This window comes from Heptranchias perlo, chromosome 12 (genome assembly GCF_035084215.1).
Source record: "Heptranchias perlo isolate sHepPer1 chromosome 12, sHepPer1.hap1, whole genome shotgun sequence".
Classification (NCBI taxonomy): Eukaryota; Metazoa; Chordata; class Chondrichthyes; order Hexanchiformes; family Hexanchidae; genus Heptranchias; species Heptranchias perlo.
In genome coordinates this window covers 9,186,619-9,204,109 of record NC_090336.1, presented here as the reverse complement: position 1 = coordinate 9,204,109, position 17,491 = coordinate 9,186,619, and the positions used below count along the sequence as shown (strand labels likewise).

At 44.8% G+C, this 17,491-nt stretch overlaps 1 protein-coding gene across 1 annotated transcript in view; it reads right to left on the bottom strand.

Moving 5' to 3' along the window:
* Positions 1-419: 419 nt before the first annotated feature.
* Positions 420-17,491, bottom strand: part of LOC137328128 (ETS homologous factor-like) — a 43,587-nt gene continuing 26,515 nt past the window's right edge. Inside the window, exons 6-7 of the mRNA XM_067994307.1 lie at positions 10,852-11,047; positions 420-924 (exon numbers count right to left, since the gene is read on the bottom strand). Of these exons, the coding sequence (XP_067850408.1) occupies positions 825-924; positions 10,852-11,047 (296 nt within the window). The 3' untranslated portion in view covers positions 420-824. The remainder of the gene's footprint in view (positions 925-10,851; positions 11,048-17,491) is intronic.

The window sequence follows — 17,491 nt, the reverse complement described above, 5'->3', positions numbered from 1 at the left end:
GGTCGACCGGGCTTGGTGTTTTGCCGTTGTCGTGTCCGGTGCCTGGTGGTCCGTCCGGTTTTATTCTCATTCTGACTTTTCGTAGTGAGATTTTGCAACTGAGTGGCTTGCGAGGCCATTTTAGAGGGCAATTAAGAATCAACCACATTGCTGTGGGTCTGGAGTCACATATAGGCCAGACCGGGTAAGGACGGCAGGTTTCCTTCCCTAAAGGACATTCGTGAACCAGATGGGTTTTTACGACAATCCGGTCATTTCATGGCCATCATTACTGATACTGGTATTTTGATTCCAGATTTTTATTTAATTAATTGAATTTTTTTTAATTAATTGAATTTAAATTCGCCAGCTGCCGTGGCGGGATTTGAATTCATAACTCTGGATTTTAGTCCAGGCCTCTGGATTACTAGCCCAGTCACATAACCACTATGCTACCGTACCCTGTGGTTCAACATAAAATGAAATGACTGACTTTCTTGCCTTCTGGGCTGGTGAGCAACTTGTTGCTTTCATTTTTGGGGAAAATACCTGGTCCACTCCTTCTTCCTGCATGGCTGGTACACGTTTGTCTGCAACAACAGATGTACACGCCCAGCAGTGCCCTGTGAACATGCATTTTCAGGATTTCCGTTCCCTGGGATTCTGAAGTTCCCAGACATTTCTGGGCAACAGGATGGTGGGTGGCAGTTGATAGACAAATGGAAATGGTTAGTGACCAATTGCATCACTGTTTGATTTTTCTATACATATAAATAACAACAGCTATTTTGGCATCTCTTTGATGAGCTGGAAATGATTTCCATGGTGATCTCCAAGAGTTCATATTATTGGTTAAAGTGCTTCCAACCGCGAGCATTCTTTCCAAATTTATAGACCAATCTGCGGCCATCGACTCGCTCCAAGATCTCCCGTTTATAATAATATCTGTCACACAAAAGAGACCTTATCAATTAGTGCAGTTATCTTAATATATACACTGGATATGGAATTGCACAGTGATCTAAGGTGAATTACTTCTTAAACCTGCACTAATAACCTCACGACCATCAATTTTAACAAGCTCTGAGAAGCTGGTGGGAATGGACAATCAGCATCTGTACTGACAAAAAGTGGCAAAACATAGAATGAAACCCCCAAAGTCAACTGAAAGAGTAAATACCAATGAGATTAGAAACACCAGGGAGCAACTGCAAGGCTGAAGCAGAATCGTAGAATTTTACAGCACAGTTAGGCTCATTGCCCCAGCCCTCTACCTTTTGTTATTATTTGTTCTTGAGATGTGGGAGGACATTAGCAAGACAGTATTTATTGCCCATCCCTAGTTGACCTGAGGGGCTTTAAAAGTCAACCACATAGTTATGGGGGCTGGAGTCACATATACAGCAGACCAGGTTGGGGGGGGGGGGGCGGGTGGTGACAGGTCCCTTTCCCTGAAGTGAACCAGTTTCTACAACAGCCTGGCAACTTTCATGGTCTTTTTCTGGTGATAGTCCACAAATGACCGGTTTTTTTTTAGTTCAGTTTCATAACTTGTCCATGGTGTGATTTGAACTCACAGCCTCCGACTCAGTGACCAGTGAAAATAGGTTTTCCTATTTGCCATGTCAAAACGCTTCATCATTTTGAATGCCTCGATCAGATTTCCTCTTCACCTTCTCTGTTCTGATAAACAAGAGGACCAAATTCTCCTCATAACTAAAGCCTCTCATCCTATCACCTTCATAAAATCTCTTCTGTCCCCTCTCCATGGCCTTGACATCCTTTCTAAATTAAGGCGCCAAAAACTAGACTGGCAATATTCTAACTGCAGCTTAACCAATAATTTGTATAGGTTATGTTTTAAATCTATGCTCTTGTACTCGAGGCCACTATTTATAAAACTTAGGAGATCCTGTATTTTTTTTACAGTTTCATCAATTTATCCTCTTACTTTTAAAGATTTGTGTATCTGAAGCCTTACATCTCTCTGCTCTTCTACTCCTTTTAATATTTTACCATTTAGTATTATTTTTCTTCTGCAAATTTTCTTCCCTACATTTCTCCACATTAAATTTCACCTAACATCTATCTGCCTGATGTACTAACTTGTCCATTTCCTCCTGAAGTCGATTACAGTCCTCTTCAGTTAACCACACACCCTATTTTTGTGCTGTATGCAAATTTTGATACAGTGTCCCCGATACTTGTGTCCAGACACATATATATGTAGAGAGAGAGATAGAGAGAGAGGAGAGCATTGGGTGGAGGGGGACATCACTGTGGACATCCTTACTTATTCCTTAACTCCAACCAAATTGTTTCAGCTTGTGCATCATCATTATGTTGTAGTGCTGTCATGCTATCTTGGATTAACACTGCCACCCTCCCTCCTTTTCTTCCACTCTATCACTCCTGAATATTTTGTAACCAGGAATATCTATCTCCCAGTCCAGCTCTAGCCTAAGATAGTCTAAAAGTCCAGGTAGTGAGTATAAATGGCTTGAAGTTCAGGGATTATCACATCATCAAAACTCCTATTAAAGCTAGCAATATAAAAACAGAAAGTGCTGGAAACACTCAGCAGGTCAGGCAGCGTCTGTGGAGAGAGAAACAGAGTTAACGTTTCAGGTCGATGACCTTTCATCAGAACGGATGCTGCCTGACCGGCTGAGTGTTTCCAGCATTTTCTGTTTATATTTCAAATTTCCAGCATCCGCATTCTTTTGCTTTTGTTTTATAGCTAGTGATATATTGGCTCATGCTTCATTCTGCTTTATTATTCCCTCTATTCCCCTGAAGCACTTGAAGATTTGGGGTACAGATTACACCCCTATTCATACAATGGGGATCTAAAGAACACCATCAAAGTGTTTGACAAACTTTCTTTTATTTTTACAATTGCATGATGGATCATCATACATCATACGGAAACACGTCAATAGGTCATGCGTTCACGGTGGATCATCATACATCATACGGAAACACGTCGATAGGTCACGCGTTCACAATGGATCATCATACATCATACGGAAACACGTCAATAGGTCACGTGTTCATGATGTTAATATGAGGAAAGGGCTCTTGCTGCTCTTCCCCTCCCAAACAGGAAAAGCTTTCCCAAATTCTTTTTAAGGGTTTTCCAGCAAGTGAAAAACAATTCGGGCTAGATATTCTTCAGTTACTGAACAATGGAAGGGATCCCCACTTCTCACTGTAATTTGCAACCCGCTAATTAAATTGTGGGTACCCAAGGTTTGGAAATCTGTTCTTTCTGATAATGCGTTTGAGATAATGAAAAATTGCAGTCACCTACAAAAATGATCCTTTTTAAACTGGAAACCAGTGATTTAACTGATACGAATAGTATCATAGTAAGTACAGCGCAGGAGGAGGCCATTCGGCCCAACGTAGCTGTGCCGGCTCTTTGAAAGAGCTATCTAATTAGTCCTATTCCCCTGCTCTTTCCCCTTTTCCCTTCAAGTATTTATCCAATTCCCTTTTGAAAGATTGAATCTGCTTCCACCACCCTCTCAGGCAGTGCATTCCCGATCATTACAACTCGCTGCGTAAAAAGTATTTCCTCATGTCTCCTCTGGCTCTTTTGCCGGTCATCTTAAATCTGTGTCCTCTGGTTACTGACCCCTCTGCCACTGGAAACAGTTTCTCCGTATTTACTCTACCAAAACTGTTTGTGATTTTGAACACCTCTATCAAATCTCCTCTTAACCTTCTCTGATCTAAGGAGAACAACCTCAGCTTCTCCAGACTCTCCACATAACTGAAGTCGCTCATCCTTGGTACCATTCTAGTAAACCTCTGCCGCACCCTCTTGAAGGCCATGACATCTTTCCTAAAGTGTGGTGCCCAGAATTGAACACAATACTCCAGTTGCAGTCTAATCAATGGTTTTATAAAGGTTTAGCATAACTTCCTTGCTTTTGTACTCTATGCCTCTATTAATAAAGCCCAGGATCCCATATACTTTTTTAACAGCCTTTTCAACTTGTTCTGCCACCTTCAAAGATTTGTGTACATACACCCCCAGGTCTCTCTGTTCCTGCGCTCCCTTTAAAATTGTACCATTTAGTTTATATTGCCTGTCCTCATTCTTATTACGAAAATGTATCACTTAAGCCTTTCCACCATCTACAAGGCACAAGTCAGGAGTGTGATGGAATACTCTCCACTTGCCTGGATGAGTGCAGCTCCAACAACACTCAAGATGCTCGATACCATCCAGGACAAAGCAGCCCGCTTGACTGGCACCCCATCCACCACCCTAAACATTCACTCCCTTCACCACCGGTGCACAGTGGCTGCAGTGTGTACCATCCACAGGATGCACTGCAGCAACTCGCCAAGGCTTCTTCGACAGCACCTCCCAAACCCGTGACCTCTACCACCTAGAAGGACAAGAGCAGCAGGCGCATGGGAACAACACCACCTGCACGTTCCCCTCCAAGTCACACACCATCCCGACTTGGAAATATATCGCCGTTCCTTCATCGTCGGTGGGTCAAAATCCTTGAACTCCCTTCCTAACAGCACTGTGGGAGAACCTTCACCACACGGACTGCAGCGGTTCAAGAAGGCGGCTCACCACCACCTTCTCAAGGGCAATTAGGGATGGGCATTATATGCTGGCCTCGCCAGCGATGCCCACATCCCATGAACGAATAAAACTTCTCTGTTTCTATACTTCCCTCCAGTCTGAAAAACAACTGTTCACCACTACTCTCTGCTTTCTGTCCCTGAGCCAATTTTGTATCCATGCTGCCACTGTCCCTTTAATCCCATGGGCTTTAATTTTGCTAACAAGTTTAATGTGTGGCACTTTATCAAATGCCTTTTGGAAGTCCATATACATGACATCAACCGCACTACCCTTATCAACCCTCTCCGTTACTTCATCAAAGAACTCAATCAAGTTAGTCAAACGTGATTTTCCTTTTTCAAATCCATGCTGACTTTCATTTATTAGTCCATACTTTTCCAAGTGCCAATTAATTTAGTCCCGGATTATTGAGTCTAAAGGTTTCCCCACCACCGACATTAGGTTGACTGGCCTGTAATTTTCGGGTTTATCCCTCTCCCCTTTTCTGAATAGGGTTGTAAGATCTGCAATCCTCCAGTTCTCTGGCACAATCCCCATATCTAAGGAGGATTGAAAGATTGTGGCCAGATCCTCCACAATTTCCACCCTTACTTCCCTCAGTAACCCAGGATGCATCCCATCTGGACTGGGTGACGTTTCTACCTTGAGTACTGCCAACCTTTTAAGTACCTCCTCTTTATCTATTTTTATCCGATCCAATATCGCTACTACCTCCTCCTTTACTGCTACAATGGCAGCATCCTCTTCTCTAGTGAAGATGGATGCAAATTATTCATTTTGAGCCTCAGCCTTGCCCTCTGCCTCCACAAGAAGATTTCCTTTTTGGTCCCTAATCGGTCCCACCCTTCCATTGACTACCCTTTTACTATTTATATGTTTATAAAAAACTTTTGGGTTCCCTTTTATGTTAGCTGCTAATCTATTCTCATGGTCTCATTCTTTGCCCCTCTTATTCTCTTTTTTAGATCTCCTCTGTACTTTCTGTATTCAGCCTGGTTCTCGACTGTATTATGAACCTTACATTTGTCATAAGCCTCCTTCTTCCATTTAATTTTAATCTCGATATCTTTAGTCATCCAGGGAGCTCTAACTTTGGATGCCCTTCCTTTCCCCCTCATGGGAATGTTGGAAGGTTCATTAATTCAGATGTCATATGCAATTTTTTTTGTAGGAAATGGCTAAACAATAATAGAAAATCCTAATTTACAGACAAGGCCCATATGTGTGGAGACCCATGCAGTGCATGTGGGGATGTGGGGGGAAGGGGTGTTTATGATCTACTTTGCCAGACAGCTCAGCACTTCCCATTGAGATGTTGGGCTATTTCAGCATTAGGCAGACTTGCATATCTTTGGTTTCGAGAGTGCACAAATTTTGCCTGGATTCTGCATGGATATTTGCAGAAAATGAGCTGGCACAGGCACAATGGGCCAAATGGCCTGATTCTGTGCTGCAAGATTCTGTGATTCTATGAAATGTTGGAGGGAATTCTGTTACATACAGATCAGTTAATATCTGGAATACAGCCATTATATTCCAGTCAGAGGAAATTGGAGAGGGAGTTTATTTTTATTCGTTCACGGGTTGTGGGCATCGCTGGCGAGGCCGGCATTTATTGCCCATCCCTAATTGCCCTTGAGAAGGTGGTGGTGAGCCGCCTTCTTGAACCGCTGCAGTCCGTGTGGTGACGGTTCTCCCACAGTGCTGTTAGGAAGGGAGTTCCAGGATTTTGACCCAGCGACAATGAAGGAACGGCGATATATTTCCAAGTCGGGATGGTGTGTGACTTGGAGGGGAACGTGCAGGTGGTGTTGTTCCCACGTGCCTGCTGCTCTTGTCCTTCTAGGTGGTAGAGGTCGCGGGTTTGGGAGGTGCTGTCGGAGAAGCCTTGGCGAGTTGCTGCAGTGCATCCTGTGGATAGTGCACACTGCAGCCACAGTGCGCCGGTGGTGAAGGGAGTGAATGTTTAGGGTGGTGGATGGGGTGCCAATCAAGCGGGCTGCATTATCTTGGATGGTGTCGAGCTTCTTGAGTGTTGTTGGAGCTGCACTCATCCAGGCAAGTGGGGAGTATTCCATCACACTCCTGACTTGCGCCTTGTAGATGGTGGAAAGGCTTTGGGGAGTCAGGAGGTGAGTCACTCGCCGCAGAATACCCAGCCTCTGACCTGCTCTAGTAGCCACAGTATTTATATGGCTGGTCCAGTTAAGTTTCTGGTCAATGGTGACCCCCAGGATGTTGATGGTGGGGGATTCGGCGATGGTAATGCCGTTGAATGTCAAGGGGTGGTGGTTAGACTCTCTCTTGTTGGAGATGGTCATTGCCTGGCACTTATCTGGCGCGAATGTTACTTGCCACTTCTGAGCCCAAGCCTGGATGTTGTCCAGGTATTGCTGCATGCGGGCTCGGACTGCTTCATTATCTGAGGGGTTGCGAATGGAACTGAACACTGTGCAATCATCAGCGAACATCCCCATTTCTGACCTTATGATGGAGGGAAGGTCATTGATGAAGCAGCTGAAGATGGTTGGGCCTAGGACACTGCCCTGAGGAACTCCTGCAGCAATGTCCTGGGGCTGAGATGATTGGCCTCCAACAACCACTACCATCTTCCTTTGTGCTAGGTATGACTCCAGCCACTGGAGAGTTTTCCCCCTGATTCCCATTGACTTCAATTTTACTCGGGCTCCTTGGTGCCACACTCGGTCAAATGCTGCCTTGATGTCAAGGGCAGTCACTCTCATCTCACCTCTGGAATTCAGCTCTTTTGTCCATGTTTGGACCAACGCTGTAATGAGGTCGGGAGCCGAGTGGTCCTGGCGGAACCCAAACTGAGCATCGGTGAGCAGGTTATTGGTGAGTAAGTGTCGCTTGATAGCACTGTCGACGACACCTTCCATCACTTTGCTGATGATTGAGAGTAGACTGATGGGGCGGTAGTTGGCCGGATTGGATTTGTCCTGCTTTTGGTGGACAGGACATACCTGGGCAATTTTCCACATTGTCGGGTAGATGCCAGTGTTGTAGCTGTACTGGAACAGCTTGGCTAGAGGCGCAGCTAGTTCTGGAGCACAAGTCTTCAGCACTACAGCTGGGATGTTGTCGGGGCCCATAGCCTTTGCTGTATCCAGTGCACTCAGCCGTTTCTTGATATCACGTGGAGTGAATCGAATTGGCTGAAGACTGGCTTCTGTGATGGTGGGGATATCGGGAGGAGGCTGAGATGGATCATCCACTCAGCACTTCTGGCTGAAGATGGTTGCAAACGCTTCAGCCTTGTCTTTTGCACTCACGTGCTGGACTCCGTCATCATTGAGGATGGGGATGTTTGCAGAGCCTCCTCCTCCCGTTAGTTGTTTAATTGTCCACCACCATTCACGACTGGATGTGGCAGGACTGCAGAGCTTTGATCTGATCCGTTGGTTGTGGAATCGCTTAGCTCTGTCTATAGCATGTTGCTTCCTCTGTTTAGCATGCATGTAGTCCTGAGTTGTAGCTTCACCAGGTTGGCACCTCATTTTTAGGTACGCCTGATGCTGCTCCTGGCATGCTCTTCTACACTCCTCATTGAACCAGGGTTGATCCCCTGGCTTGTTGGTAATGGTAGAGTGAGGAATATGCCGGGCCATGAGGTTACAGATTGTGCTGGAATACAATTCTGCTGCTGCTGATGGCCCACAGCGCCTCATGGATGCCATTTCCACATTCCCTTGATGGTAACTCCAGAGCCAAGGTGTATTGTATGACACTGTCCTTCAAGAACACACCATCCATAATCGATGCCCCAGATACAGCTGACTGCACATTGCTCCACAACAATGTCCATACTTAGGGGGGAAGCAGGGACATCTCAGTGTGCTCTAGTCTGTCCTAGAATCACACTGAATATCTTTGTCACTGACTGAAGTGGAGGGACTGTTAGATCATCTCCCTCTCCCTCCATAAAAGGCATTGATGGAAAATGAGGGAAATTCCAAGTGATGGGGATAGCAACTCGTTGGCTTGTGATCTGATTGTTTGAATTAAAATTTAATAACCCACTGGTAATGATGATGGTAGATTATTAAAGACATAATTCTGTGTTATAAAGATCTGTTGTTAAAAAAAATGAAATATATGTGAAGGTTTAGACTTTAAGCAACAATCTCTGCATTGTTAGTAACATCTAAAACATTGCTCCAGTCAGATTATCGTGTATGCTTGTCCCTCTTCACTGTCATTGCGAACCAAATAAATGTTCACCATTTATAAGTGCCCCCAGCCTCAGTTCCATCACCCCCCTCCCCGACCTGCTGCCATCTCTGACTGATTCCGGTACAGAATCTTGGTTACCTGTTCGCCCCCGAGCTCAGCTTCCTCACCACAGCCACTGAGACTACTTTCTATCATCTCCACAACACCACTCGCCTCCACTCATGAAATCCTAATCCGTGCCTTTGTGACCTTGAGGTTGGATTTCTCCAACATTCTCCTTGCTGATCTTCCCACTACCACCTCCCCATAACTACTAGCCATCACAGTGCTGCTGCACATGTCCAACACAGCCATCAGCCCAGACCTTGCTAAGCTCCACTGGGTCTCCGTGTCCCAGCGGATCAACTTTAAGACCCCTGTCCTCACCTACAAACCCCTCCATGTCATGGCCTCTCCCTATTTCCACAATCTCTTCCTTCTATTCCTCTGACTCCGACTTACTTCTCGATTACCATTCCCTTCATTCCTCTTTTGCTCGCTGATCTTTCAGCCACCTTGTTTCTGCCTCCTGGAACTCCCTCAGCATATCTATTTTGCCACCTCCCTCTCTGCTCTCAAAAGTAGTTTATAGACCCTCCTCTTTCATCATGCTTTTGCCCACAACTTACCCCTCACTCCTTTCTCTCCCATCTAGACAGTGCTCACTCATTTTCCACTGCCCTATAAAGTGCTCTGAGACCTATGGAGTGCTATAGAAATACAATTTCTTGTTATTTAACTTACCTATGTAAACCCAGGTTCAATATATTGAATAGAATTTGTAACCTGAAGAAATTCTGTAGAAGTGGCATTAAGAAGGAAATCAGCAATTTTAATAATGTGTAAAATACACACCCTGAACATATTGATAAATATATCTTTTTTGGTCTAGCATAATATACATGACTGTAAGCTGAAGGCTCAACTGTGCCACAGACACCCATTAAACTTTAATCCTGATAAAGTTCAGATAAGTCTCCAAGTTCAACTGGAAACCCGTGACCTCCACCACCTAGAAGGACAAGGGCAGCAGGTACATGGGAACAACACCACCTGCACGTTCCCCTCCAAGTCACACACCATCCTGATTTTGACATATATCGCCGTTCCTTCATCGTTGCTGGATGAAAATCCTGGAACTCCCTACCTAACAGCACTGTGGGAGAACCTTCACCACACGGACTGCAGCGGTTCAAGAAGGCGGCTCACCACCACCTTCTCATGGGGAACTAGGGATGGGCAATAAATGCCGGCCTCGCCAGCAACACCCATAACTCGAGATTGAATTTTAAAAATTAATATGTATAGGGGGGTGGATATTTCATTTGTATTTTGGGTTTTTAGGAAGTACACAGTGAAACCAGAATTCTTGAGTTTGTTTTTGACCATGTCATGCAGATACAGTAAATAAAATATTCTAATCTTATAACTAGTCAATGGTCACAACCTAATCAGCTTATAAATTTTATGTGCCCTCTTTCTAAAGTCAGCTTTATCTATTTCACAACCAATTTGAAAGCAATGATGGGATTATTAGGGTTTGGAGTTTCATTTCATAGAACAATCCATTTTACAAAATATAAATCGGGTTCTATAACGTTTACCGAGCACTAAAGCAGCTCGTGATAGTGTCACACCAAGATGTTGTAGCTCAGTCTTAATCTAATACGGTACATGGAAACTGAGCTAATATTGGCAACTGCTGGCTTGGAACTCAAGCCATTGTCAATTTAGGGGGTTTGTTCAAATCAGCTGACCTGCCCTCCCCTTTCCTCTATAACTTGTACTATTCACTTCTAACACTGCCGTGTGGACATTGTGAAATCGTCCTATTCACAAACCTCACCGATGCCAGGTCTGACCTGAAGGAAATATTGAAGGCTTGATTTGACTGTGCAGCTGAAGATTGCTGCACAGGTTTATGTTTGGGGGTGGGTGGGGGCGGGGGCAGTGGGGACAGGGGAGGTGATCTTATCTCTAAAATTAATACATACAGAGACAGCCTTAGTGACTGGCTCTCCTACCTCATTGCACGGCTCAGCTTCTCGTACGTCATAGTGCTGTTGTTTTTTCTCTTCCCCCAGAGTTGAGCCACAGCTTCAGACTTGAGGAAACGAAAAACCCCTTCATTTCTGTCCTCCCACTTTATCAGTCCAGGGTTCTTGTCTGAGTCCAGGAGGATGTCTCGAATAAACTCCCACAGGTGCGTCCCTCGAGAACCTGAACAGAAAAGTACACAGAATAACTGAAAGAGAAAAAGATTTGCATTTATATAGCGCCTTTTACAACCTTAGGCCATCCCAAAGTGCTTTACAGCCAATTTTGAGGTGTAGTCACTGTAATGCAGGAAACACGGCAGCCAATTTGCGCACAGCAAGGTCCCACAAACAGCAAAGGAATAAATGACCAGGTAATCTGTTTTAGATGTTGCTTGAGGGATAAATATTGGTCAGGAAAAAAGCAACAATCCTCTTTTGTAAAGTCTCCTGAGGTAGCAGTTGAAAACAGAACTGTGATGAAGGATTGTTGTTTGTCTGAACGTTGTTTGTTTACTTCACTTCGCTTTCACATCTAAAGCAGACGTAAAGGAGGTGAAGGTCTCTGCTCTGTGGTGGTAATTAGGGTCAATAAAGTCAAATGACATATTGGGAGTGTTGAGTCAGCATGTATGACTGCAAGTAGTAATGCAGTTGGTTTTAGGTTGCTGGGACAAAAAAAGGAGTTAGGTACATTTCCATTATGAAGCCTTAGTTTAAACACTAAAATTTAACTAGATAGAGATAGATTTACAAGATACTTGGAGGAAAGATCAACTTGTGACTTAAGAGTCCTGAATGGACTGAAATTTGCCAGATTCACCTGGCTTGGCCCAGCCCAGCCTGGGTCATGATGTTATATCCTGCAGCCTGTACAGTCCCTCCTGTCCTGTCATCAGTATATTAATTACCCAATCTCCTCAGAAATGTTTTAATTGTTGAGATGAAGCGATAGCCATGATGCAGGATCCACCAGGGTTGAAAGTAATAATGGAAAGGATAAGATGCAGTTGATTATTCTCTGTTTGGCGCTTTGGTTTCTGTTTTCGGACAGCCGTCCGAGACCCCCATAGCCGGCGGCCATTACTGGTGCTGCGAACCTTTCAGGCTGCAACAGTGGCGGACTTTCCTCTCCCACTTCTGGGCACAAGCCCCTGCCAAGGTGTGGCCCTGCACAGGGGGAATGTTGGGACGATACAAATATCTTTAAATATGGTAGGTTCAGGGCAAGTGGAGGGCAATTCAGAGGCACATCAGCTGGTGTGTACCTGGGGGAAGTGGGGAGTAGCATTGGTTAGCTTGGGTTTTAAAAGCCTATAGATTATAGAAGGAAGGAAAGACTGAGAGAGGTAAGGAGTTCACCAGCGTTGATATCCTAGAAAAGAATGAGTTTGAATGGAAAATTGCGTGTTGAGTTTTGAGATCAGAACACTGGCGACAGTAGGAGGAGGAAGAGCACAGTTGAACATGTGCGAGCCAGTGAAAATGATTGGGGAAACCAATTCTTACCCATTTCATGGGGTAGTTACATAGAACATTTACGGCACAAAAGGAGGCCATTCGGCCCATCATATCTGTGCCGGCCCTAAATGAGCCACCCAGCCTAATCCCACTTCCCAGCACTTGGTCCGTAGCCTTGTAGGTTATGGCACTTAAAGTGCATATCCAGGTACTTTTTAAATGAGTTGAGGGTTTCTGCCTCTACCACCCTTTCAGGCAGTGAGTTCCAGACCCCCACCACACTCTAGATGAAAACATTTTTCCTCAGCTCCCCTCTAATCCTTCTACCAATCACTTTAAATCTATGCCTCATGGTTATTGACCCCTCTGCTAAGGGAAATAGGTCCTTCCTATCCACTCTGACTAGGCCTCTCATAATTTTATACACCTCAATTAAATCACCCTCAGCCATCTCTGTTCCAAAGAAAACAACCCCAGCCTATCCAGTCTTTCCTCCATAGCTAAAATTCTCCAGTCCTGGCAACATCCTCGTAAATCTCCTCTGTACCCTCTCTAGTGCAATCACATCTTTCCTGTAATGTGGTGACCAGAACTGTACGCAGCACTCAAGCTGTGGCCTAACTAATGTTTTATACAGTTTCAGCATAATCTCCCTGCTCTTATATTCTACGCCTCGGTTAATAAAGGAAAGTATTCCATATGCCTTCTTAACCACCTTATCTACCTGTCCTGCTACCTTCATGGATCTGTGGACATGCACTCCAAGGTCCCTCTCTTCCTCTACAACTCTCAGAATCCTCTCCTTTATTATGTATTCCCTTGCCTTGTTTGCTCTCCCCACTTCTCCAGATTGAATTCCATTTGCCACTTTTCTGCCCACCTGACCAGTCCATTGATACCTTCTTGCAGTCTACAGCTTTCCTCCTCACTATCGACCACATGGCCAATTTTTGTTTCATCTGCAAACTTCTTAATCATGCCCCGTACATTTAAGTCGAAATCATTAATATATATCACAAAACCAAGGGACCTACTGAGCCCTGTGGAATCCTACTGGAAATAGCCTTCCAGTCCCAAAAACCCCCTTTGACCATTACCCTTTGCTTCCTGCCACTGAGCCAATTTTAGATCTAACTAGCCACTTTCCCTTGGATCCCATGGGCTTTTACTGTTTTGACCAGTCTGCCATGTGGGACCTTGTCAAAAGCCTTGCTAAAATCCATGTAGTCATGATGTGGAGATGCCGGTGATGGACTGGGGTTGACAATTGTAAACAATTTTACAACACCAAGTTATAGTCCAGCAATTTTATTTTAAATTCACAAGCTTTCGGAGACTTCCTCCTTCCTCAGGTAAATGTTCAGGAGCTCCTTGAAGCCTACGCATTTATACATATAGAACAATACATGGTGTTTACAGAATGCCCCTGCAACTGCCCGTTGCCAAGGCAATCACCGTGTTCAGACAGAGAGGTGTCACCTGCAGAACCCCCGAATACACATTCAACAAAAAAACAAACATGTCACCTGCAGAACCCCTGAATGTGTATTCGGGGGTTCTGCAGGTGACACCTCTCTGTCTAAACACGGTGATTGCCTTGGCAACGGGCAGTTGCAGGGGCATTCTGTAAACACTATGTATTGTTCTATATGTATAAATGCGTAGGCTTCAAGGAGCTCCTGAACATTTACCTGAGGAAGGAGGAAGTCTCCGAAAGCTTGTGAATTTAAAATAAAATTGCTGGACTATAACTTGGTGTTGTAAAATTGTTTACAAAAATCCATGTAGACTACATCAAACCCTCATTGACTCTCCTTGTTACCTCCTCAAAAAATACAATCAAGTTAGTCAGACACGACCTTCCTGTAACAAATCCATGCCGACTGTCCTTGATTACTCCGTGCCTTTGTAAGTGACAGTTTATCCTGTCCCTCAGAATTGATTCCAATAAATTTGCTCACCACCGAGGTTAGACTGACTGGCCTGTAATTACTCGGTCTGTCCTTATCTCCCTTTTTAAATGTTAGCAGTCCTCCAATCCTCCGGCACCACGCCTGTATCCAGAGAGGATTGGAAAATGATGGTCAGAGCCTCCGCTATTTCCTCCTTTGCTTCTTTTAACAGCCTGGAATACGTTTCATTTGGCCCTGGCAATTTATCTATTTTCAGAGATGCTAATCCCCTTAATATCTCCTCTCTCACTATGTTTATCCCTGATGTGGAGATGCCGGTGATGGACTGGGGTTGACAATTGTAAACAATTTTACAACACCAAGTTATAGTCCAACAAATTTATTTTTAATTCCACAAGCTTTCGGAGGCTTCCTCCTTCGTCAGGTGAACGGTGTGGAAATGACATTTTTGAATCCTTCGCATTTGAAAATCACAGAACAATGCCTGGTGATTACTGCCCGTTGCCAAGGTAATCACAGTGAGCAGACAGAAAGGTGTCACCTAAAAAGGCCACCGAATATACAAACCCCCCAAAAAAAAGAGAGAGAGAGAGAAGGAAGACAGTCAATGACCCGTTATATTAAAAACAGATAACATTTGTTCGCTGGTGGGGTTACGTGTAGTGTGACATGAACCCAAGATCCCGGTTGAGGCCGTCCTCATGGGTGCGGAACTTGGCTATCAATTTCTGCTCAACGATTTTGCGTTGTCGTGTGTCTCGAAGGCCGCCTTGGAGTATGCTTACCCGAAGGTCGGTGGCTGAATGTCCATGACTGCTGAAGTGTTCCCCGACAGGGAGAGAACCCTCCTGTTTGGCGATTGTTGCGCGGTGTCCGTTCATCCGTTGTCGCAGTGTCTGCATGGTCTCGCCAATGTACCATGCTCTGGGGCATCCTTTCCTGCAACGTATGAGGTAGACAACGTTGGCCGAGTCACAGGAGTATGAACCGTGCACCTGGTGGGTGGTGTCCTCTCGTGTGATGGTGATATCTGTGTCGATGATCTGGCATGTCTTGCAGAGGTTATCGTCGTCCAGTACTTCCCCGGAGCGGAGAAACTACGCCATGTTCTCCGCAGCCTTCAACATGTCATCAATGATGACGAACACCTCGCTATGGCCATCCCCACACCTCCACTACTCGCCTTTAAACAGCCACCCAACCTCAAACAAACTATCGTTCGCAGCAAATTACCTAGCCTTCAGGAGAACAGCGTCCACGACACCACACAACCCTGCCACGGTAACCTCTGCAAGACATGCCAGATCATCGATACAGATACCACCATCACACGAGAGGACACCACCCACCAGGTGCATGGTTCATACTCCTGTGACTCGGCCAACGTTGTCTACCTCATACGTTGCAGGAAAGGATGCCCCAGAGCATGGTACATTGGCGAGACCATGCAGACGCTGCGACAATGGATGAACGGACACCGCGCAACAATCACCAAACAGGAGGGTTCTCTCCCTGTCGGGGAGCACTTCAGCAGTCATGGACATTCAGCCACCGACCTTCGGGTAAGCATACTCCAAGGCGGCCTTCGAGACACACGACAACGCAAAATCGTCGAGCAGAAATTGATAGCCAAGTTCCGCACCCATGAGGACGGCCTCAACCGGGATCTTGGGTTCATGTCACACTACACATAACCCCACCAGCGAACAAATGTTATCTGTTTTTAATATAACGGGTCATTGACTGTCTTCCTTCTCTCTCTCTCTTTTTTTTGGGGGTTTGTATATTCGGTGGCCTTTTTAGGTAACACCTTTCTGTCTGCTCACTATGTTTATCCCATCCAATATTTCACACTCCTCCTCCTTAACTACAATCTCTGCATCGTCCCCCTCCTTGTGAAGACAGACGCAAAGTATTCATTAAGAACCATACCAACATCTTCCGCCTACTCACATAGGTTACCTTTTTAGTCTCTAATAGGCCCTTCTCTTTCCTTAGTTATCCTCTTGCTCTTAATGTATTTATGAAACATTTTTGGGTTTTCCTTAATTTTACTTGCCAGTATTTTTTCATGCCCTCTCTTTGCTTTCCTAATTTCCTATTTAATTTCAACCCTGCACTTTCTATACTCCTCTGGGCTTTCTGCAGTATTGAGTTCTTGGTGTCTGACATAAGCTTTCCTTTTTTGCCTTATCTTATCCTGTATGCTCCTTGACATCCAGGGGTCTCTAGATTTGGCAGCCCCACCCTTTTTCTTTGTGGGAACATGTTTACTCTGAACCCCTTGAATCTCCCCCTTGAATGCCTCCCACTGCTCTGACACTGATTTACCTTCAAGTAGCTCTTCCTTTTGCTAAATCACTTTAGCTTAGTAAAATCACTTCTGAGCTTAGTAAAATTGGCCTTTCCCCAATTGAGAACTTTAACTCCTGTTCTATCTTTGTCCTTTTCCATAACTATGCTAAATATAACTGAATTATGATCACTACCACCAAAATGCTCTCCCACTGATGCTCCTTCCACCTGCCCAGCTTCATTCCCTAAAACTAAATCCAGAACTGTCCCCTTTCTTGTTGGGCTCGCTACATACTGGCTAAAAAAGTTCTCCTGAATGCAATTTAAGAATTTTGGGCCCTCTATACCCTTCACACTGTTTGTGTCCCATTTAATATTAGGGTAGTTGAAATCCCCTACTATTACTGCCCTACTGCTTTTGCACTTCTCAGAAATTTGCCTACATATTTGCTCTTCTATCTCCCTCTGACTGACTGGGGGTCTATAGTACACTCCCGGTAGTGTGACTGCCCCTTTTTTGTTCCTTAGCTCAACCCATGTGTGGCCTCATTTGATGATCCTTCTAACATATCATCCCTCCTCACAGCTGTAATTGTTTCTTTAACCAAAATTGCTAACCCCCCTCCTTTTTTATCCCCTTCTCTATCTCGTCTGAAAACTCTGTAAACAGGAATGTTGAGCTGCCATTCCTGCCCCTCTTTAAGCCATGTTTCTGTAATAGCTAAGATGTCGTACTGCCAAGTGTCTATCTGTGCCCTCAGCTCATCTGCCTGATTCACTATACTCCTTGCATTGAGGTGTATACCTTTTTAAGCACTGCCAAATTCCCTTGCTGTTTATTTTCTAACCTTTGTTTCCTCTGCCTTCCAAACTCACTTACTAATTTTCTGCCTTCCATTTTCTGCTCTGATTCTCTCCCTTCTGAATCTACGCTCAGGTTTCCATCCCCCTACTAAGCT